General features: G+C 41.3%; 1 protein-coding gene across 5 annotated transcripts in view; it reads left to right on the top strand.

Moving 5' to 3' along the window:
* The window catches only part of MTUS1 (microtubule associated scaffold protein 1), a 149317-nt gene that overhangs the window by 16475 nt on the left and 108230 nt on the right, over positions 1–24612 (top strand). For 4 of the 5 annotated variants that reach the window (XM_061583529.1, XM_061583528.1, XM_061583527.1 and 1 more), the window contains exons 2-3: positions 14659–16863; positions 23149–23329. In XM_061583529.1, the coding sequence (XP_061439513.1) occupies positions 14803–16863; positions 23149–23329 (2242 nt within the window). In that variant the 5' untranslated portion in view covers positions 14659–14802. Of the gene's footprint in view, positions 1–9250; positions 9389–14658; positions 16864–23148; positions 23330–24612 lie in introns of all 5 variants that reach the window. The other variant, XM_061583526.1, reaches the window with a different exon arrangement.

Here is a 24612-nt window from a genome sequence, read left to right as displayed (position 1 = left end):
CAGTCACATCAAGCAATTTTTTTATGTTGGGTGTATTGATGAAAGAACACTTCTGTAAAGGTCACTCAGTAACATTGCTGTAAGTTATATTTAGGACTTGTGTATAACAGGCTCTGGTTAGAGTAAAGTTACTATTAATACTGTCCAGTTATTTATGTACAACATGAGGAAATAACAGTTCTATACTGAGGAAACTTATAACATCCCCAATTCTCTCCCCCATTGTGAGCAAATGGGAACTTTTCCCCAATGCCAATTCCAGGTATGTCCCCCTCATCCAGACCCTACCCCTGTGCCAGGGTCCTAATCTGGACCCCTCCCCCTCACTGACAGTTTGAGAAATGAAAAGCTTGCATTCAAGGGCAAGCTACTGATGAATGGCAGATGTAATTTGGCCCTGCTTTGAGGACCACTTGAAGGGTTTCTCTGTCAGCATGATTGTGTAGATGTGAAGCAACTCTGCTAAACTGTAATAAAATAAACTGGTTAAACAGGCTGGCTACCATCTTACAAATATGAAGTCCTGCTTCTAAACTTGTTAGAGAGAAGTTTTATCCACATCAATCACTTTTATGAAGTAAAAGTGGGATTTGGAACAAAACATTGCAGTATGGAGTGCTCCCTGTTTAGGATCCCAGCTGCTCAATTCAGTTCTTCTCCCCTGATTTCCTATTTCTCCCTGTCCCACTTCCATGACCAGTAAACATTTTGTGGACATTGAACATGTTCCATCCTTGTTGTGCTGTTGCCCTCTTAGAGCTTTCTTTCTTTCTTCCTTTCTTGCTGCTTGTGCAAATCCTGGGATTTTACCCAACCCTTCATTGGAAATAGTGGGAATAATAATATGGATTACTGATAAAAATGTAAATATACTGCCTTCAAGTCCATTCCGATGGTGACCCTATGAACAGGGTTTTCATGAGGCTGAGAGGCAGTGACTGGCCCAAGGTCACAGTGAGCTTCATGGTTATGTGGGGATTTGAACCCTGGTCTCCCAGATCGTAGTCCAACACCTTCACCAAAGGCAGAAAATCAGATGAAATATCTGGCCTTTTGCATATGCATAAAGAAGTTTAGAAGTATAATCTTCATACTGATATCTTTCTAAAGTACAAGGGTAAGAACTGGGTTTGCAGCCACTGCTCCTCCTCCCTCCATTCCTCTTGAGCTCCCTGGCCATTCTCTGTTGGAAGAGATGTATGTGCGGCATGGCCTGTCATGAACTTGTTATGCTACTCTATTGTGCTCAGGTGTGGTAGAGAGGACGCTGTCCCACCAGTGTTCAAGCAGTATTCAGTCACCACTCTGTCAGCTTCTGAAGATGAATTGGGGAGGTCTTTGGGTGTGGAAAGCTATCTTGTCCTTTCCCTCAGGCAGCAAATGGTCTACAGTTGCTCCGTGCATGTGTATGTTTGCCGTGGAGTTCTTTCTCTCTCAAATTAAATATTTCATATTTCTCATGATACAGATATGCAGGACACAGACTAATACATAATATCATATTGTGTAAACATATTAACACTAATTTTGTGCCTATCCTCAGTTTGACATTTATATTAAATACCAAACAGCCCTCAAGGGGCTAACCACTTTGAGTGGACAGTTGTAGTGTAAATGCCTCTTAATATGTCTGTCTTGGTTGAATTTGAGTTTGTTTATATTGAACATGTAGACTGTATAGAAATCTCTTCTGTTCATAGGGATTGCCGGAAGAGGGGTAAGGGTAAGCTAGAGATAAATCCAAACCTGATGCTAAGATTTATTGGCTGTTGGCAGGAGTCTTATTTTCAACTTTGTGAAAAAACAAAGCTGAAATGTTCTTGTTTCATGTTTGTGTGTTTAAGTTAAAGCGGAGTCCACGACTCCTGTACTCAGGTGGAATTTATTTTAAAGGTAGAGAAAAAGTGGATGTCGTTCAATATAACAGGTGGTTGGAGGGAGGTGCCCAGAATGACAAAACAATATGATAAAAAGTCACAATTTTATTCTGTTTTTATAAATAAAAATGTATAAACGTCCTTTTATACATTTTTTATTTATAAAAACGGAATAAAATTGTGACTTTTTATCATATTGTTTTGTCATTCTGGGCACCTCCCTCCAACCACCCGGAATTTATTTTAAAGCAAGTCTGCTTAGATCATAGCTCTAACTTGTGTGTTTTATAGTTTTTTTAATGTTGCAAGCTGAAATGGGTATAAAATGACCTTTTCCAATAATGAGCAGTTGTAGCTTGAGATTTTGCCATTTAAAAAAGGGCTATTAACTCTTGAAATCATTGTATCCTATGCATAATTTCATGCAAAAGGGACTCTACTACTAAAAGTATGTGTGGTAATTCTGATTGGATAAAACTTTATTGGTTTCAATAAATAAACTATTGCATGTCGTTCTCCCATCTCTGCTGAAAGGTTTTTGTCAATCATGTTCTCTAGCAGTTGCTAAGCAACATAGAATGCTAATAGTCTATAGCTCCTCCCTCATCTAAGTGGCTAACCAGTTGCTCACTTTGTTAAGCTGTGTTTTCCTTTTTCTGTAAGTAAAGTTAGAGGGCTAGCAGTATACATAGGACAGAGGGATGTCTATGTGCTAATATCCCTCAAAAGGCTTGGCAAGAGCTGGGCAGGCCTTTGCTGGCAAACAACTAGCCCTTGATGCATGGTTGGCAGCAAGTCTCAGGAAAAATTTTAAGCTGGAAAAAAGTTACTAAACTCTGCCCTGTTACTGCTGATCTGCTCTCTGAATACAGCACTCTCATGAGAGGAGTCTTTGTAAAAAGTCTGCATTTTTCCTACTCCAGTAGTGGTTTTTGTGTTAATGTATGCTGTCTGCATGCTGCCGAGCAAATGTGGTGAGTACTTCATTGCATTTCCTTTAGTTTGTGAGGAAATTAAAGTTTATTGCAAATGTTACAAGTTTTTTAAGTGCTAAATGTTGGAGCAATTTACTTGTGTGTGGTTCATCTAGTAACTGAGTGAGAGACTAAATTTATGCTATTTTTATTGTCTCTCATAAAGTATCTAAAATGTTTAAGAGTAGATTGAAAAATACACAAAACTGAGAGTCTATGAACCTTATTGGGGTTCATAACATCAAGGCATTGGGAAAATACTGATGATAGGTACAATTACGGGGCTTCCGTTCTTGAGAGTAAAAACATTCTAATGCAACTGAGCACCTGAATACATGTTGTTGAAACAAAATACCTAGGGTGAGAGTCAAATAAGGAAATAGCAAGTTAGCAATAAAATATCTCGTTTAAAAATTGCCAGAGTGGAATGTAGATGTCTTGATCTGTATTTACCTTTGTAATGCTCAGTGAAGTGATGCTGTTTTACTTGCTCTAAGTCTTTCAAAATCCTTGTATACTAGATGAATTTAAACACTGCTGGCCTGGTTTGCATGTCACTTTAAATTAGGAGTGGGAAAGCTCAGCTCTGGAGGCCAAATGTGAACCTCTGGGCCAATGCCTAGGCCGAAACCTCTCCCTAAGCCATGCCCCTCATTGCCCTGCTCCACCACCACCTCGTGCTTAATGGTGATGACAATGTCTCTTGTTTGCCTGGGTGGAAGAGGGGTGCGTGTAGCTGGAATGTGACCTACTGTACAAAGGTAAGAGTCACATCAGTTATGCTGCCCGCTTTTTGCTTCTGGCCCTGCCCATTCCTAGCATGCAGGCCCCAGAAAATTGCCCAGGAGGGAATATGCCCCTTCAGCTGAAAAAAGTTCCCCACCCTTGATTTAAATCATAGTTGAATTATTGTTTAAATGTGAATGCATGGCATACTTAGTATACCCTGCCGAAAGGGCAGGTGCTTTGCTCCTCTCCCAATCCTGTGCTGTTGTGTTGCCAGGAAACAGACCATGGGCTGGCTTAAGGTTATGCCTGAACCCAATCTCATGGTATGTTTCTCTCCGAACGAACCACAAGCAGTAACCAAGGTTTAATTTACAGTGCTTAGTTAGAGGTGCTATATACACTGCTTAGTAGTAATGATGGGTCCTTGGCTCTGTTTAAATGGTAACTACACTTTTTCCCCTCTCTGCCTGGATGAGATAAAATCAGAAATCCTTGCTATTTGATCTATTTTTTAAAAAATGGGCTTCATTTCAGGAGGTAGCTACTCAAGTTACCCAGAAGCCCATGTAGTAAATACATATATCTGAGGTTGTGTAACTTCAGGGTTCTGCATGCAGTGTCAATTGGTTTCTTTGAGGAACGAAGAGTTTACGATTAGGGTTATACCTTGAACTAATTGTGGTCAACTCGTCTAATAAGCATGCCACAAAATAAATTCAAGTATGAGTGAGCCGCACTATTGCCCATAGCAGTACATACACCTACACATAGCCTACATTGCTGCCTACCCCTATGCATATTTACTTTATAGTTTCTAATACATTCGAGAGCTCCCAGTTGCATCAGATTTCTACCAAAAGTAACGTAACATGGTAAGGCGCCAAATTCAATTTACAGCTTCAGTTCAGCACTGTTTGCAGCCACAGCTTTACATGTCCAATATCTGACATCATATGATGTCAGGTAATGGACAGGCAGCGTAGCTTTGCTAAAACCGCCTCATGGGCCAAATTGCCGGTCAGAGGTTCCCCATCACTGATATGGGGTGCATGAATGTGTTTTAATTTAATCTGCTTTTCCCAAGAGTGCCTCACATCAATTCCTGTTCTTTTAAAAAATATATAGGGCTTGTTCTTTATTAGTGCGACAAACAGGGCAAGGTGCTTCCAAGAGAGTTGCCTCTTTGATAACCGATGCCACCATCTCAATGATCTCCCTGGCTTTGAAGCCAACAGTGCTTCATATCTATGGGGTTTCTTGTGAGTAGGGGTGTAGCATTAAAAGTTTGCCATCCCTACCAGCCAGGTGTAATCTGGTTATTCTCATTCCTCCTCCTTTCATATTTATAGCATAGAGCCGAACAGTGTATGCAAATGTGTAAGAGGGGTCCAGAGTATACAGAACACCCAATTCATTTACGGAGTCCTAATTCTAAGTATGTTGTCAATGTATCAAAGTCAAGTGAGAGCAGTGGTAGACTGCTTACATTTTAATGCAGTATTGCCTGTCCCTAATTCTTACACTTGATAATATGTCTTAAAATTAGATTTAGAACACAGATGGTAGTGTAGTACAGTTCTGCATGCCCAGGAGCACAGGTTCAGTTCTGGCTGGGAACAGCCAGAGCTTCCTTAGGCCTACAAAACAAAGAGCACATCTCAACCTATCTCTTTTTTTAAAGTGATGTTTTTTTGGGGGCGGGGGGTCGGCAGCATTCAAGTAGAAAGGATCTTGGAGGTTTGCAAAATCCAGCGTGTAGATCAGGGATGGGTAACCTTTTTCAGTTCAAGGGCTGTACTCTCTTCTGGGCAAGCTTCCAGGGGCCACATATCAGTGGTGGGCAGGGCCCAAGGTAAAAGCGGGCAGAGCAATGAATGTAAATGTGACCTTTGTACAGTAGACTAGTTTCTACACACGCATACATGCACAGATGCATTTTGCTCTATCCTCCATCCAGATAAGTATAAGTAATTTGTTGCCATAGGAGCTAATGGTTGGAGGTCCTTCTGGAAGGGACTTATAAATTTAATAAATATCTTGCCCTTGCTCCAAATGAGCCCAGGTGGCTTGTGTGTTTTCCCCCTCCCCTGGCTGGAGGTGATGTCATTGAGGTGTGAGTGTGTGAACAAGAACAGGAGTCTGGCAGTCTTGACATTGGAACTGAAAGAGACTTGGTGGCCTGACTTGCTCTCTGTGATAAATCCAATGGGAGTGGGGAACTCCCGACAAATCTAATGGGGTGCAAGATAATGACACAGATTCTGGGCAATAGTAAGATTATCTCACAGGAAAAGAGGTATTGAAGCAGGCTGTTCTGTTACAATCAGTTTTTAACATTACAAAAGAATTTTCAGTTTGTCACAGTGCACTTCTGTGCATGTCTACTCAAAATTTAATGAGACTTACTCCCAGGTAAGTGGTATATCTTTCCAACCTTGTTTTTCATTCCTATACCCACCTACCTTGGAGTAAGTCCTACTGATCTCAGTGGGACTTAATTCTAAGTAGACATGTATAGGGTTGTGCTCTAAATAGGATCAAGAAAGTAATTATAAATATAGAGGGGAATAGTTTCGGTCGTGTGAAGAGAAACACAGCAAGCATTGTTTAGTAAGCCTGTTCATTTTTACTATTTCCAAAGACATTTAGTGTTTCTCTGTGGTTATAAATGAGGTAATACTGCACTCTGGATAATTGTAAGCTGCTTCCTGTGTGGCAGTGGCAATGGAGATGTAGTACAGATGGTTTATACAGCTTGATGTCCCCTTGTAGTGGAGAGTGGGCTTGCGTGTTCCAATGAACCCTGTGAGTGATGGCGTCGGGAGTCATGTACTCCCAGGAGGGTCACCCATGGCGGTAAGGTCAAGGGAGAGGAACCAGACAAAGAAAGTTCTCAACGGCAGAACAGGCGGAGGATAACAATGTGTATGTTACAACGGCTGTGAAGGCGGATGAAGGCTTCAGCAAATGAAGGACTTCCAATCGTTGTGGTACCCATGCCATTGGATCAAAGCCTTTTTCTGTCAAGATTGTGTGTTGATCGTGGTGCGCCGATCTCCCCACATAAAACAAATTCACGCACAGGCGTCTTCCATAACAGAAGTCCCATGGCAATCAGCAAATGGCTACGGGGCAGGACTGTGAAATCCAGAAGCCCCTAGTCATGGTCTGGTACATTGGCGGTGGATACAGATTCAGACGGATCCATTGTTAAAGACTATATTTTGGAAGACAATCTTATTCGGTCACGAGTGATTGCCAAGAAGAAGACAGCTTGATGTCTTTTAAAAAAAGTAGTATAAGAGATTTAAGATGCCTCAACATGTTGTTTCTGATACTTAAATTAAGCCAGAACTTAAAATGCAGCCTACTGTATTGCGAATATGTGTCTTGTCTATCTCTGGCTCCCCCCTCCCCCCCGTTTGCTTCTTATTATTGGTACTTAACAGTAGTATCTTGCTGTGTGGCTTATATAGGTTCATATTTTGTCCAGCTAAATTAAAAATCACTCTGGTTAACATTTTAAAGAAAAACATGTTTCTCCTGCCCTGGCCCTCCCATATAATTGGGTTGGATCTGCTTAAAAATTGACTATGGTGCAGTAACAACAGAAGCTGCTGAAGTGATAGCTTTAATATGAATCAGGTTTTTAATAGTATTCTTGTGCCTTACAACTATTGATCTTAAAAGAAACCAAACCTTGGCTCTAAACCCTGCTGGGTCTCCCAGACGGCACCTACACAGTCTATTTGTAACTGGAATGCAGACAGTGCACCATGCTTCCAGTGCAGTTATCCAATTTGCATTCTTCTAGACTAGATATCTGGAGAAAAGTGCCCTCTTGACTAGAAATTGTTGTGGTCTACAAGTGCTGAGTGTGGGTAGGAAGCAATTAGGTTGGGTAATGTTATACCAGGATATTGCTATACCAAGAGATACCTACTACATTTCTCTTCATCACTAGGTAAAAATAAGTTTGCCTCAAGATGCAGTTTTCTAAAGGTAAGCAAAATATATTCCAGGGAGACTTTGTACTCTGTTTATGATGGGATGACTGATTAGCAACCACCTTGGATAAAAGTAATGGAATAAATGAGTTTGTACAGTGGTGGGTTACAATACTGTTTTTTGATTTAGCACAGCTTGGGAAATGCTCTGCACAGAGGACTTTTTTTGTCTACTTCGTTGTTGTTTTACTAATGATTGTTTTTCAGCTTCAGTCTTCAGTGACTACTCACAATGGTACAATTAAAACAGTACAACCATCTATCCTATGCTTGATGCAATAAAATATTGCTTTCTGCTTATACATAGGTCTTAAAACTTGTAAAAAATTAAATACCTTGGAACATGAGGTAATGCTGTGCTCTTGTAAATGCACACTGTATTCTTGGTTTCGCCAATGACGATATTGGCAGGTTTTGTCAAAGATTAAGAAGGATCTTTATAAATATAACCTTTCTTTCAGCATGTGCACAAAAATGAGATAACTAATATGGAAGGTTTTTATAATTCACTTAACTGCTACTAATTTGATCATATTAATAGTTCTGATAAGTCGTAACACAGGATGCACATGGCTTCTATTTCTGGCCCAGGTAGAACAAATGCCCCTTTGCAAAGCTTTCTGGTTTTGAAGGAAAATTATAAAAACAGGAGGAGGCAAAAGAGGATTTTCTTTTAAGCACAATAGAAATTCAAATGCTCTGAGAAATCCATTTCTCTCTTTTTAAAAAATAAATTAAGGAATATCTGACTGCAGTGTAGCCCTGAAAGGCATTCTCATGGGTTTCCTGAGGTCTAATGGACTCTCAACACTGTGGTGCAAGAAGTTTACTTCTTGGATGAATGTGAGTATTCGTGGATAAGCATAAAATAATTTTTGGCTGACTCACGGAGGAGATTGTGGCATTAGTGCAGATTCTCAATTATTGACTGTTTCTTGCAGTTTCATATTTAGAGTGCCAAAAATACTGTTTTTACCAATATAAATTGAGACCTCTTGTTTTGCTAGGGTATTATTGTTTTTTAATGATCAATGGCTAGATGTGGTATGTTCAGAATAGTTGCATAACTTCCTTCCAGGAAATCATTTACAATTCTTATAAAACTGGGTGTTTTCCTGGGATTCTTGATTCAACACTGCTCCCATACAGATTTTTCAGGCATTGCTGCAGTATCCAAATATCTTCATTTCTGTATGTCCTATGTTGGCACTGAAATATTTAGATAATAATTCCATGTGTGTGCTGTATCGGATGTTGAGATGCTTGGATTTTTACTATGAAATATAATTGCCACCTTGATTATATAAGAACTGTGGAGGCAATGCAATATGTGACTTTCAAGCTGTGATGTGTGTTGCATCTTAACAGGGCCAAATGTGGTATTTACCAATATACGTCTTTTAATGAAACAGTCAAGCACTTCACTGTGTGTCAGATCATAACTGCGTACTGCTAGGCAGCCAAGGATTACAGCATGTCCAGTCCTAGCCGAGCCCCTGATCACTCAGAATTAAATATTTCTTAATGGGGGGAACGAATATTTTGGCCACCAGCTTTATTGTGTAAAGATAATACATGGCATCCTGTAAAGGAACTACTGCCATCCTGAGGCACAGGAGTTTATTAATATATTAAATTTATATCCTACCTTTGTTCTTAAAAGGAGCCCTCCCAAGAGGCAGAAATACCTTTGCAATGCATCAAGCTTCTGGTAGTAGGAGCCACCTTGACCCCTGCTGATCAACAGAGATGGGACAGCTTCCTATGCAAGATCTTGTACCCATGTAATTTCCAGTTATAGGTTTGTTTGGACAGCATTATCAACCTTTCCTCCTCACCATTTTGTAATGTTCCTGTGACCTGCACTTTGTCTGGCCAAGGTGCCAACCCTGTGTGTGTGTGTGTGTGTGTGCCATCTGTAGACTCAATGGAAGGTTTGCAGTTAAGTAAAACTTGAACTGTTTAGGCACAATTCAGATGCTTCATTTTAAGTTAAACACCCTTCCTTTGACCCGAGCATACTGTCATGTTTAGATTGCCTTTGGCCTCTTGTTTCTTGCGGTGTTCACTGCAAAGAGAGTCATGCTGCCTGCTAAGCATCAAGTATGAACAATGAGGGCCCACAAAAGGCTGCTTTTAGTGTAGGTACTTCCAGCTTTGAGCTTCATGCTTCAGAGACTTCAAAATCCTCAGCCAGAGTATGTCCTGGAAGCAATAAAAGACAGGGCAGGTTATAATAGTTGAGGATGACTGAACATCAAGCTGCCCTTGTTGTGTTTTCCTGCTGTAAGCCTTCAGGCAAAGGTGGATTAGAAGTTCAAATAAACAGAGTAAGGAAGTAATCATGCCATCATGTAAGGGTTGTGTTTCCAAATGGTGGTTCCGGAAACCTTTGCCAAAAGAGTGTCTTGAGTGAGTCAACGATAGATAGTAGATGTTGGGGATAATACACCAGAGGAAGTTAAAAGGCAAACACGTGTAATACAGTGTACAGTTATTAAATAATGCTAAATAATAAGTGTGTGAACTCATGGGTGGTGTCATATACACATTTCCCAAATAAGCATGATGGGGCAATCATGGTGAATGAACTCTGACGTGAATACACAGCAAAAGAAAATGAAGAAGCTATAAGGCCAAGATGGACAGTCAGTGGCTGTCCACATGTTGTTGGATTCCAACTCCCATCAGCCCAGCCAGCATGGCCAATGGTCAGGGAAGTTATAGACCAGCAACATCTGGAGGGCTGCAGATACCTCATCCATGCTATAGGTGAAGGTAAAGATAATAAGGAAGAGACATAGGAAACTGACTTATACCAAGTCAAACAATTCGTCCATCTAGCTCAGTACTTTCTACACTGACCAGCAGTGGCTCTCCAGGTTTCAGGCAGGAGTCTCCTGGCTTTACCTGGAGATACCAAGAATTGAACCTGAGACCTTCTGCATGCAAAGCAGATGCTCTACCACTGAACTTGCTGATTACACCTGCCGGAGTCTGATTGCACATACCTGCAATCTGAGGCAAGGGATGATGGACCAGTGTCCTGTTTAGCTAAGAGAAGAGACCTGCAGGGTATTGGGTTTTTCTTAAACACAAGAACCAGACTGCATATACAGAGAGAGATGGTCTAGCCATGGAAAAGGGAGAGGGATATTAAGATTATTGAATTGTTAGTACTTGATTACTTGTATCTGTCTTGTACTTTTCTAGTGATTTTCTAGGGCTTGTTTCCTCTACACATTCTTGTCGTTCGCTAGGGTTCTGAATGTTCACACTAAGAGGTAGTTGGATCCTAAGGAAAAGCATGAATAATCCTGAATAAAATATCTGAGAATCACCTTTTTATATACTCTCATTTGCAGTTAAACATAATACTGTTCTGCTCTCCTATTTTAAGCACTCAGGGAAGGGATGGGAGAGAACTGAGTTAGTACTTCAGTTACCTACTCTGTGCTCTGTTTCCCATAAGGTTCAGTAATCCATCAATACAGTATTGTCTTTTCAATACCTGGACAATGGGTTTCTGATGACATCCTATATGTAGGGTAGGGAAAGTTGAAACTACAAAAGCACTGGAACAACAAATTCAGGAGAAACATGAATACTAATGGAAGCATTTGACTATCAACATTTTATTTTTTTTTATTTAAGGCATTTTTAAAATACTTCTTAATCATTAGCATTTCTGAGCAGTGTACATAAAAATAAAACACAACGAAACAATAAAGTCACCATAAAAAGGGTAAAGTCATATGTATCAAAAGTCGCATGTGAAACAGGCTTAACACATACATTTAATGGAGCAAGAGCACTTTTTTCTTGCTCAGGGATGTCCCCATCCCCAAATATAAAAACATAGATTCTGAGTTCTTAAGTTTTACTTCAAAGTAAATATCACTGAGTTCAATGAGGAGTAGAGTGTCCTTAGGATTGTATCCACTCCATGTTCAATGCATGGAAAACGTCATGGAAAGGTCAAGCTGATGATTTAGGATCAAAAGGTTTTGATGGCTTTTATTTAAAAGGGGACACTGTACGTGATCACTCTCTCACACTTTTTTGTGATGTGCATTAACTTTTGAACTTTTTCTTTCTACCTAAGCCTTTGATTATTTTTGGCATTGTTCTGTGTTGAAACTTCCCTGATGGAGACAGAAATAGTTAGGTGAAACTGACTCATTTATTCACCATGAATGGATAATGATGGATTGTTTTGTTCTTGCTAACTTGCTCTGATTATGGAACACAATGCCAAGAGTTTCCTAATGAGTGAAATTGTAAAAAGAATCTAGCTTTGCTTGGCATAGCATAATGAGCCAGTGGAGTGATGCACTAGCATCTTTGGGACTCTTAGGGCTGTGAGGTCAGAGGGTACTGGGGCATCTCCCTCTCTGGTACTTTGGATCCCATGAACCTTGAGTAGAAGAAAGTTGGCAGAAGGGGACTTCTCCTTCCTCTCACCCTATGCCCCTTGAAAAAGGTCTCCAGAGAGCTAGGGGATCCTCTGAAAACATTGGGATGAGGGCAGGGCAGCGATGCATGTGTGGGGCTGAAATTGGCTAAAATTGGAGTGGCTCCCCATACCCCATCTCACACTATTCAGGAGGGTCCCCTGGCTTGCTGGGTGCTTTAAGGAAGGAGGGCGACAGGAAAGTCCCCTTTGTCTTTGGCATGAATATGGTCCAAACTGGGGGCTCTGTAGTGATCCATTGAGTAAATGTAACTGGAAATTTAATATTGGAACAAGAGCCTAGAAATCTTAACTGGTTAAATCCACTTGAAACTAATGTGAGAGCAGTGTATATAGTTTCATACAGTGTTCTCATTTGCATTAGTTCTAATTACTTATGAATTGGGCTTCTCATGCTGTTCTGGAGAGCGAAACCAATTCAGCTGACACATTTCTTCAAGTGTTCAGTTTCAGGCTGCCAGTGATGGACACATCAGGTATTTTTGTCTAGACTGATAAGGTAAGGAGAAAGCAATACCTCTCTGTTTGCTTTCTGTTTTTTTAAAAAAACAAGTATACAAAGAATGACTTGAAGTTTTAAACCATGCTGTTGGTAACATTTTATTTATTTATTTATTTATTATTTTATTTATATCCCACACTTCCAGCAGGAGCCCATGGCAGCAAACAGAAACGCTAAGCACACTTTAAACATAATAAAAAGACCTTAAAATACATTAAAGCAACGTTAAAAACATTTTTTTTAAAAAGCTTTAAAAACATATTTTTTTTAAAAAAAGGGTTAAAAACATATTAAAGAAAACCTACTAAAAGGAATTCTAACACGGACGCAGACTGGGATAGGTCTCTACTTAAAAGGCTTGTTGAAAGAGGAAAGTCATCAAAAGGCACCGAAAAGATAGCAGAGATGGCGCCTGCCTAATATTTAAGGGGAGGGAATTCCACAGGGTAGGTGCCGCCACACTAAAGGTCCATTTCCTATATTGTGCAGAACGAACCTCCTGATAAGATGGTATCTGCAGGAGGCCCTCACCTGCAGAGTGCAGTGATCGACTGGGTATATAAGGGGTAAGATGGTCTTTCAGGTATCCTGGTCCCAAGCTGTATAGGGCTTTATACACCAAAACTAGAACCTTGAACTTGGCCTGGTAGCAAATGGGCAGCCAGTGCAATTCTTTTAGCAGTGGGGTGACATGTTGGCGATACCCTGCCCCAGTGAGCAGTCTTGCTGCTGCGTTTTGCACCAGCTGCAGCTTCCGGACCAACCTCAAGAGCAGCTCCACATAGAGCGCATTACAGTAATCCAGCCTGGAGTTTACCAGTGCCTGGACAACAGTGGCCAGGCTATCCCAGACTAGAAACAACTGCAGCTGTCTTATCACTCCTAGCTACAGAGGTCACCTGAGCCTCTAGTGACAAAGCTGGATCCAGGAGCACCCCCAGACTACGGACCTGCTCTTTCAGAGGGAGTACGACCCCATCCAAAGTAGGCAACTGACCAATTATCCAAACTCGGGAAGCACCAACCCACAGCGCCGCCTTCTTGCTAGGATTCAGACTCAGTTTATTGGCCCTCATCCAGCCCACCACCGAGTCCAGGCAGCAGTCCAGGGCTTGCACCGCCTCTCCGGATTCAGATGTTATGGAGAAATAGAGCTGGGTATTGTCAGCTGACACTTTGCCCCAAATCTCCTGATGACTGCTCCCAAGGGCTTCATATAGATGTTTAACAGCATGGGAGACAAGATGGGACCCTGCGGCACCCTACAGCACAACTGCCAGGGGGCCGAAAGACAGTCACCCAATGTTATTCTCTGAGAGCGAAACAGTGCCTCCAATACCCATCTCACCAAGTTGGCCCAGAAGGATACCATGGTCAATGGTATCAAAAGCCGCTGAGAGATCAAGTAAGAATAACAGGGTCACACTCCCCCTGTCCTTCTCCCGATAAAGGTCATCCATCAGGGCAACCAAGGCCGATTCAGTCCCATAACCAGACCTGAACCCAGACTGGGATGGGTCAAGATAATCTGTTTCATCAAAGAAATCTTGTAGAGCTGTAGGAGAAATGTGTAGGCCCAACCTTAAAAACAAAAGTTAAACGTAAGTGACACACAAAGGTACTGAATTATTTATCAATACAAAAAGTTGTGCTTTAAATTTTCTACTATCTAAATCCCCAGACAGCACTCCCTTCCCCCACCTCTGTGTTAATGTTGTTGAGTTTTACTACTTGGCATGAAGTTCTTAGTCTTCAAATTATAAAATATTAAGTCTAAAACATGTTTTCATTTTCAGATCAACTGAATTTTCAGTGGGAAAACAATGTGGGGAGGAAAGAGTTAAACCCATACATACCATGTTCACAATCTGAAAAGGAGTCCTGTACTCTGCTTTTTTCTGAAAAAAGAAAGTACCTGGTTCTAATCATCTGTTTTCTAGAAAATGTGTGTTTGACCCTTAAGTCTTACTGAAGCTGATGGAACAACTTCAGTCAACACTAATTTTAGCTGTCGAGGCTTTTAGCTTGATCTCTTCTTAAAAAAAAAAAAAAAAGCAAGCAGTCTTATCTAATTTTTCAATGTGTTTGATTCCAGATCAGAGTTGTGAATATACTTGAAAACCCTACAATCCAAGAAAAAGGAAATAATATTGAGAGAAGCTTTTTTTAAAAAATGGAAAACTTTTGAATTCTCCTGAGAATTCTACAGATTGACGATAAGTTAGAAATACAATAAAAAATGAATGTTGAAAACACAGAGGAAAAGGGCTTGCAGCCTCCTTTAATCATCAGGGATGAAAATGGCAATAAATATGTGTACAACACCATTGCATCAACCTCTCTGAAGGGAAGCACTCTTAGCCAGTGCCATTACCAAGAGGTGGAACATAAAGACTACATAAAACTTAAGAATACAAGTAAGACAAACACTTCTTCAAATCCTCAAAGCACTGAAGTACAAGGTCTGCAGAAGGCTGCCAGTGATTATATCTGCATGGGGACTTCAGATTTGGAGACTATGCATGTCCCTCCTGCAAAAGAACAGTTTTACATGCACGCCTTGAACCAGAATTTCCCAGAATCAGAGAACCTTCTCAAAGAGAGTCTTGCAATAAAGAGAATCCAAAATTGCAGTGCAGAGGAATCTGTGCCCTATTGCCAGGCAGACCTAATGCATTCAGTGCCCCTTGCTGCTGTGGAACTAAATACAACTACTGAAATCCAAGACGAATTACATTGTCTCCAAATGGAACAAGAAGATGCTAGTTCAAATGACTCCTTCATTACAATTATAAACCTGGGGGATACTATAGGAAATAAGTGCCATGAGGTGGGATGTGTCCTTCAGGAATCTGCATGTTCTGGGGAAATTTGTAAAACTGTTGATCGCACACACCATGTTGATTCCTCCAAGCTAGATGCCTTCAGCAACACAAATATGATAAACATCATGCACCTAGAAAGGGGAGTGTTACCTACTGCTCTTTCACTGGCAGGAGATGAGGTCACCAATTATATTGATTTAGTATCACAGAATAGTGTACAGCATGAACAACAAGGAAAGCAGGATGCTGAATGTCGTGATCCTTACTGTAGGGGCTCGCCAGAACTGGAACCATTTAATGTGTGCAGAGATGAGCATAAGAAATATATGCATAGTACACCTGAGCATGATGAAAACAAATGTGCAGCTGAACTTGGAGTAGATGGCACTATCAATGGATTGTGCCCTCTAGCAATTCAGAGTTTTGATGAGCATTCAGAACAGGAGTTTCACAAAGATGGAGAGATCTTTACCAAAGCACAAACTATCTCTAAAGAAGATCAGGTTGATGGACATCCTCAAGAAGATGGACATGATGATAAAGTGTCTACAACAATACATAATGATATACCAAAGCTAGAAAAGGCTGCTCTGGCTGAGCCTAACTGCCATGCAACTTTTGTGGTTTTTAGTCCCTCAGCTGATGAACACAACTTGACTTCTCCTCCTCCTCCTCCTACAGTGGAGTCAAAAAATGCAACCTTTGCTGTGTTTGCCACACCAGATGAAGTTGGTGATGGAATTTCTAAAGGTGCAAAAAATGGCCATGTGGTAAAAGAGCACTCCAGGAGGATGTCACTCAAAAGTAATTCTGAACACGTTGCAGTTAAATCACCAAACAGATCTCCATTTGCAGCTACCATAACCAAAGCTAGGAAAGCAGAGATAGTGAGCTTTCCAAAACCAAACTTTAAAAATATCAAGCCAAAAGTTATGTCCAGGCCTGTGTCACAGTCAAGAGAGAGTGGTGCATTAAAAGCAGCTCAAGGATCTCCTCAGTTATCTACAACTTCCTCATCCTCCCCATCTTCTTCCCCAAGGCAACCATCCTCTTCAGTTGGAGCACTGAGGAAAAAATTCAACTTGGATAAACGTACAAAATCAGAAACTCCAATGAATAAGACTCATAAGCAACATTTTAATAAACATGTTCCTAGCCAAGCTGTGCATGCTGCAACTCATTCTGAAAACGCTTCCCACAAGGTTTCGAAAACAATCACGTTGAAGCAGAGTGTGGAACGGATCATCAAAGCAAGGTGTTCTAGCTCTTCATGCTCCTCTGTGGCAGTAACATGCTCTGACATCTCAGGTGGGACTTTGAGTGACAAAATGGAAAGTGCAGAGTCCTGGGTACAGCCTTGTGCTTTGAATATCTGTCAGATACCTCAAGAGGAGGACCAACAGCAGCAGCAGAATGATTGTCCTAGAATTCCAGCAGAAAAGTCTGCCACAAATGCTGCAAATGAAGTTTTTCCGGTAAGTTTCTAAAAACAACACTTAAACGTATCTTCAGGCTCTTTTTGGAGCACCGATGTTTAGTGAACTAAAACATCTAGCTTTTTGAGTATATGAGCACATGATGGCTGCTGCTTTGACTTTACAGGGAGAAGGGAAAACCAGTTTTGCTTCCAGGCTTTATTTACAAATATTGGGTATGGTGATTTGATAAACTTTACAGCTACAACTCCAATGTGATTTATGTGCTACTTGTAAGATCATAATACTGCTATGGGTGGCAGAATCCAAAGTGGGGACTGTAGCACAAAATCCTCATCCTGCTTTGTGCCTCTTCTTACTTAGCCTTGCAGTGGGAATCTGGCACCTGGATGCAGCCTATTGAAGATTTGAGAATGCATGTTCACTAAAGACTTGCTTTCAGCTTGTCTCTTATTTTCTACCAGTCTTACTTGTAACCTTCTGTGTGTAGTTTGATGTAGTCTGTTTGAAGTCTACAACTAATGAAGCCTTGATATGCAACCATATTTTAGCAAAATACAACCTATTACCTTTCAACTCCAACTTTATTTAGGTTTGATGAAAATAATCAAACATCCTCACAGTGTCAAAATGGAAATTGTTTTGCACGGGAGGGAAATGGCATATGTGGGTGACTAGATAAATATCTTCTTTTCAGCACAGTAATCAAAAGTATTACACAAGAGCTGACTTCAGTAAGAGCTCTTAGCAAGCCTATAGCAAACCTGAAACCAGTTGTTATATATCCACAAGAATAGCTGTATACTATAGCCAGCATGGGTTTTTCACATTCCGTCATGTTAAATTGAAAATACCCCCCAAGCCATTCTGATGCTCCTCATAAGCTCATTTCAGAACAAAATCTTACAAAATGTATAGTCCTGAACTCAGAAATGCTTGCTTAACAACCCTCTATGTTTTCATTGTAATACACAAAACACTCAGTGAATCTAGAGTTCAAAGTGTAAAACAAGGGGGGGAAATCCAGACCTCTGATGGACTTTTTACTGTCAGTGCTCTCGAAATTTGTTGAAATTCATTAAAAACCAGCCATGTTCACCGAGTACCTGTAATCCTGTTACTGACCTTGCCCCATACTCTGACCTTCATCTTCTGCAGTTTAAAAGTTTAAAAAATGCATGGCTGATTCTTAATTAATGTACAGTCTATGACAGCACAGGCATGCTCAGTAAGAACCAACTGTTAGCATTCTAAAAGCCAGATTAACAACTGTCTGGCTTGGGTAGTCACTTCCCCCAAAGAATTCTGGGAAGTGTCATTTATGAAGAGTGCTGAGTTGTTGCAAGACTTCTTTTCCTCTGACAGAACTCTAATGGCCAGAGTGGTTTAACAGTCAGCCTCTCTTCTGGTGATTGTAGCTCTGTGAAGGGAACAGGATATCTCCTAACAACTCTCAGCACCCTTCACAAACTACACTTCTTTGGGGGAAGCCATGATTATCTCAAGTGGAATAAATGTCTAGTGTGGATGTGGCCAGGGACAGCTTTGGTTTAAATTTGGGTGGGAGGCTACATGTGTCCACTGTAAAATAAAAAGGTGAGGGAACCCTGAAAAACAGTGATACTGTTCACAATGATTTCCTTGTGGAAAGAAAAGGGGCTTTCCCTCTGCCCAGTGCCCACCCACCCATTATCCTCCCTTCTCCCCCCTCCCTCCCCCCTTCCCCAAGGTCAGTTTCACTTATCCTAAGCATGATTGTACAGGTGTAAATACCATTGAACTCAATAAGCATGCAGATGATCAAACCTGCCCTCCCCTCCTCCTCCCCCTTGCCCTCTTCACACCCTCCCCCTCTCCATACCCCCCCTTCCAATCCTCTTCCTATGTCCTCTCCCCTCTGAGCATATTGTGAGTGGTGGCAACACCTGTAATCAGGATGGCATGTCCAACGATGGAGAATTACATTTTTTGTATCTTTGTTGGTGTTCTTACTTTGCTTCTTTCCTGTGTTACTACTGTTTCTACAGAGAATCTATCCTAGAAAATTATATTACTCATTATTTATCCTACAAATCTGTATCAAATTTATTTTTATTAATTTCAAAGCCTTTTCATTGGTCAGTGTCATATGATGGTGAAGACAGCCTTTTGTGTTTCAAACTGGAGGTTATGTTTTATATTTTGGGTGAATTAACAGTTGAATCTGAAACTGCAGTTTGATGTAAAATTAGACTGAGTACAATATGTTGCTATTTAAGCAGTGACTCTAGCTGTTGGAAGAAACAAACTTGGCCTGCCAAGATGCATGTATTCAGCCTAATGTGCTTAAACCATTCCACTTAAGAAAAGGTGGGCATGGTCAATTAAAAACATAGAGCACACTTAGAAATTTGCTAGAATATATTTCATCTCCCACTGTTTCATATTGTGCAAACTGAGATACTCCTGATGTCCACTGGAGACTATTCTGCAGAATAGTCAGTGTCATTATTCCACAGTTGTGCTTGAAGTTTTTTAGTGTAAATTATGCAGAGTCGTTGGTGTCACCCGGTGCAGCCCGCAGCACCTTCTCTCTGAGGTTGTGAGTGAGTGTGATTGTGCGCGCAGAGCACGCACGCCGCCTCTACAAACGCGCGGCCAAACGATGGCCCGGGAGCATGCCGAGGCCTTGCTGCCGCTGCTTCCACCTTCTAGCAGCCGGTGTGCCACGCGAAGGCTCTCATCGGTGCCTAGGTGGTGCCGGGGGGGCGGCTCTGGGTGTCACCCCCGTCTGGCAGTGTCACCCAGTGCGGCCCGCACCTGCTGCACCGCTCTAGTGACGCCCCTGCAAAGAGTTGCTGTACCTCACATATTCACTGAAGCAAAAGAGAATAATTTGCCCTGGGAAACTTCACTAAAATTGCAAAATCAAACATAATTTAAAATCAACTATATCAACTGTCTTAATATTGTTGCTTCTTCCCTGCTAAAACAAGATCAACACAGGACATGTCTTGTTTCTGTTATTTGGGCTGATTGCAGGTTGTTGGATGTGGGGCAAGAGCAACTCCTGTTTGAGTTCTTTTGTTTGTATTCCAGAAGGAAAATAGAGTTAGGGTCATCCAGTTGGCTAGGCTTGTCTACCTTTACCTGTGCTCTTCTCTACCTAATTTCCTTCTGTTGTAAACTGATATACTCAGGGAAGCTGACCTACTCCTCCTTCCTTTGTTTTCTTCTTACTGTGTCGGAGAAGAGAGGACACATCTCTGTCTTTGTTCTCTCTCCTGAGCCATGAGGGCAATATCCAAGTCTGGGCATTGCACCTCCAACTTAGTTAGTTAGAACTAGGTATGCCTTTCTTGTCTACTAGGTATTTCTATAAATAAAGTACCTTTTCTTATTTTACTAAGTCTTAAGTCTCTGTGATCTAAATCCTGGGTAAAAGCCTGCTGCTTAGGTAAATACACATACTGGCACACACGCAACTCAGACCGCTGAATTACTCTGCATATTTCTGTTACACAGGTGTTGCCACCACTCACTATATGCTCAGAGGCATATGTTACCAAATTCTTCCAAGCTGCATAGGAAGTGGATTGGACTGTGAAAGACCAACCCAAATTGCTTGCATTTTGACAAATTTGTAGGGCAGTCCAATATCTCAGAGAGGAGATCAGGTCTCCTGCTCCCCTGGTGCATTCACTATAGCTGCCCAGTATCCCTGCTTTTTAAAGTTTGATAGAAATGTCTGTTAGCTATAGGTACGTTCTTAAATTGCAAGGGTTTTTTGCCTATTAGTGAATAAAGCATATAGGGCAGCCTTTCCCAACTAGTGGGCCTCCAGATGTTGTTGGACCACAACTCCCATCAGCCTCAGCCAGCTTTGCCAACGGTCAGGAAAGATGGGAATTGTGGTCCAACAACATCTGGAGGCACACTGGTTGGGAAAGGCTGATATAAGGTGTCTTTATTTCTAGCACTGTTTTTATAACTTTAAGGGTTTGTAGGCATTATTCTTTGGTATATATTCTCTAGACATGAGTACATTGAATTTAGTCTTGATGCTGGTATTTGACTTTAAAAATGTAACGCTTGTGTACATCAATGCACGGATTGGGTTGCCAGCAGTGATTGCCCCCCTGCCCCGTGATCACTTCTGAAGTTCTCCATAATTTGCAGAGAAGTCCTGGAGGTGGCCAGAGGTTTTCTGAAGGTGAAGCAGTGAGAGCAGCTTCTTCCCCCTTTTGAAACCCTGTGCAAAGTGAGATGAGATGTTGCTTCTCCTACAAGTCTTTTTGTTCAGGAGTAAGAACTTCCTCACTTTGCACTTTGGGAGAAGGCAATGTGAATCCCCCTCACTGCTTCTCCAAACCTCAGGATCCAGTGACCCTTCCCCCATGTGCATGTGTCAGAGGACAGTGGGGGTGGGTAGCTGGGGGGGGGCGTTTGGTGGTAATAGCAAATAATAGCTGGTTACAAAACCAAACCAAAACTTCAGGATCCCTGCTTCTAAACAAATCCTTGAGGAGGGAAAAGTACCTTTCAAAACTCCACCATAGGTTTTTATAAAATTATAATATGTCCTTTAATGCACAGTTTCTTAAATAAAAACATAATACTGAAATAATTTGAGTGAAGGATTACTAGAATCAGCAACTACTTCATTGGTTGTATATGCCTTTACCTTTTAATTGGGGGTTTTGCCTTGCCTTGCTGCTTTTATACCGGGGGGGGGCAGTTATTGATGGCACATCTAAAAATACATAGATACTGATTCAACCCCCTAAGATAGATGTATTATGAAAAGACAAAGTTGCTTTATATGACACCAAGTTACTATCATTTTAGGCCAGTATTACCTACTGGCAATATCTTCACAGGATCTCAGGCAGAAGATTTTACATGCTCTGCTACCTGAGATATTTTAACTTGCATGAGAGATTGAATTTGGGATATTATATTGCAGAAAATTCATCCTACCATTGAATTGTGAGCCCCCTCCTACTCTTAATGTTCTGGTGTGGTGCGGAGATTCTAGGGATTATGGCCTCACCTAATCCTGTGAATCTCTATAATGAAAGTTGTAAGAGCCCTATGGAGGTGTTTGCTTCAATGCTTGTGAGCTAAAGCTGGAGAGAGAGCTGGGACACACAAGGAAGTTTCACCCCAGCACTTCTGTGTGCCCCGGCTCTACTTCAGATCCTCTCATGTTGAGAGGGAAGGTCTGAAGGGGAATTCTCAAGTAAGTTTTTAGCTGAACGTGCTTCAAATTCCACCTTGTGATTGGAATCCCTGCCATATCCAGAAAGGTGTGGAGCCAATGTGTGTGGGGAATTGGTGGCAGGGCTTCCATCCACACCCCAGTCCCCACCCCTCTTCTACCCTGCACACATTTGTCCTGCTTTGCTAATAATCTTCTTCAGGTGTTCAGCATGAATACATAAGGGCAAAAAGGAGGCCCATAGCTAGCCTAAAAGTTTAGGGGGAGGCACCAAACAAAGTAGGGGGGAGATTTTTTCTGTAATAAATTCATTTTTTGTAAAAAAAACTTGGGAGAGAATTTTTTTAGGGAGCAACCCCCCCATTCCCCCTGCTATAGGGTTGGCAAAAAAGTGTGTAGGGAGCTTGGGGTGTGCGCAATGGGATGCCCACTTGACTCCAGACAAGAATGTCTGAAGGAGGCTTCTAAACAAGTTCACTTGAACACGCTTATAAGTCTCCTTGCTGTCCGGAATCCTGATAACCCAGCACCGAAGGCTTCTAAGCATGTTCAGTGCTTAATTGCACTTAGAAGCTCCCTTCGAGCTTACACACTAAGTGGGCAAAAGCTGGAAGTGGAGGAGGTGGGATGGTGCACAAAGGGATGATGAGGGTGTTGTCTGTGCCCCAGGCCACCTACACACAACTTAGCCTCACACATTCAGGCTGCAGAACTATATATCTCTGCTTTTATAGATTAACAATAAAAATAAGAATTTCAACAGTTTGGTTGTCGTGGAAGGTGAGCTTACACTTTCACACAAGACTTTTTTTTACTCCAATTCAGAATTAAATACCAGAAGTAATGCCCATAATCTTATGACCACAGCTGTTCTGTCTCTTTAAATAGAGCGTGTGGGTGGTTATCATTAAGATAAATGTTTGTCTATTGATGTTGGGACACTGCTACTTTGGAGCAAACCTTCAGTTCGTGTATGATCAAAAGATTCTCCATTAGCCTCTGTCCACTGTTGTCTTAGTGCTCTGCATTATTGTGACACTAATAATATATATAGCTTATAGATTTACCATGTGGTTTGATCCTGATCTCCTGTTTGTTTTTCCACATGATACTGAATCATGCAGGTTTTTTTGCCTAAAGCAGAGACAGCACAAGGGCAAAGCTTACCCAAGGACAACCCTGTTGCCCTAAGGAATATGCCAGCATCCAAGATTGCATTCCGCTCCAGGAGAGGAAGTGAGAGTAAAAATGGTCATGCAGCCAAACTTTTATCTCCTCCAAGAACAGTTGTATCATCAAATGCTGGTGAGAAACACTTTTGTTAGTTGGCTGCTTTGGTTGGAATGACCTATAACAATGCATTGCAAGTAACATAATTTTGATATACATGCCTTTGTAAAATGTTTAATACAGGTCAATGTTGATTCCAAGTCATTATTGGTTAATTCCACCACCACTCAGTTTCAACTTTCCTGCTGCAAAATGCATGTATGCCCAACCCTGTTCCATGAGCAAAGAAAATTGGAGGTTTTTTACTATTTGGATCTTTGTTGTTGGCTCTGTCTTCTACATCTTAGCTTGGGACTTCACCACAAGACCTGCTTAGGGAGTGGCAATTATGGGGAAGTACTAAGCCTGCTGTGTGGAATAGATGAGTCATGTGTCGACTGCTGCTGTATGCTGGGGTCTCTGCAGATTGGCTTTTGTCATGAGACCACAAAGTTCCAATTATCAGACTGGTTTTTCAGATATTGCCACAATCTCTGCAGAGCTTGATTTATGCTGGTGGTAATTAGGTCACTTTCTCTCTCCTATGCACATATACTCATGTCACTAATGGTACTAGAGCTTGGGATAGGGCCTTATATTTTAAAGCAGGAGTAGCACAGTAAGGATGCTGTGTAGCTTGTCCCAGAGCTTGGACAAATAATTAAAATTCATTAAACAATATATTTAACTCTTAAAAATAACATCAGAACTAGGATTGTGGTATGTGGACTTTACTGCTATGCTATGGTCTTAATGAAAGATCCTTGCCCCAAATATGGTATTTGCCCAAAAAGGAAGCTACCACTGCAGCCAATGTTAGCTTCCCTTGTGAGTTAGGATAACAGGGATGTTTTGCTGGGACCATGGTTTAGGGGGAAAGGGTTAAAGCCCTTCACATACAACAGTTCTGATTGGGAGACCCTAAGATATACAACACCCCCATCTACTTTGGCTCTCTTTAACAAGCCAAACTTTCTGAGTTGGAGAGAGAGAGATCGAGTGACACAAATAGCAGTGTGGACTGTCTGGTAGCATGTGCAGTGAGAATGTAGGTGCCTTATTTAATCCCATTGACTCTATCACCATCATTTAAATGCCTCTTAGCTCATCTGGGGTGTTTTAGTTTTACAGAATTATCTCATTTATCTTACTTAAGCTATTGCTCAAGAATCCTGTGAGATAGATTGACCAGAGAAATAGTGACTTGCTGCTGAGTGGGGATTTGAACCTGGAATCCCCATGTCCGTGGACAACATTTTACCTAGTATACCATGCTTGACTGCCTTTCCTCCTTTTGCCTGCATAGCACATAGCAGGAT

This window comes from Rhineura floridana, chromosome 9 (genome assembly GCF_030035675.1).
Source record: "Rhineura floridana isolate rRhiFlo1 chromosome 9, rRhiFlo1.hap2, whole genome shotgun sequence".
Taxonomy (NCBI): Eukaryota; Metazoa; Chordata; class Lepidosauria; order Squamata; family Rhineuridae; genus Rhineura; species Rhineura floridana.
Note: the sequence above shows the minus strand (reverse complement) of the source record. Positions and strands in the feature narration are given on the sequence as shown.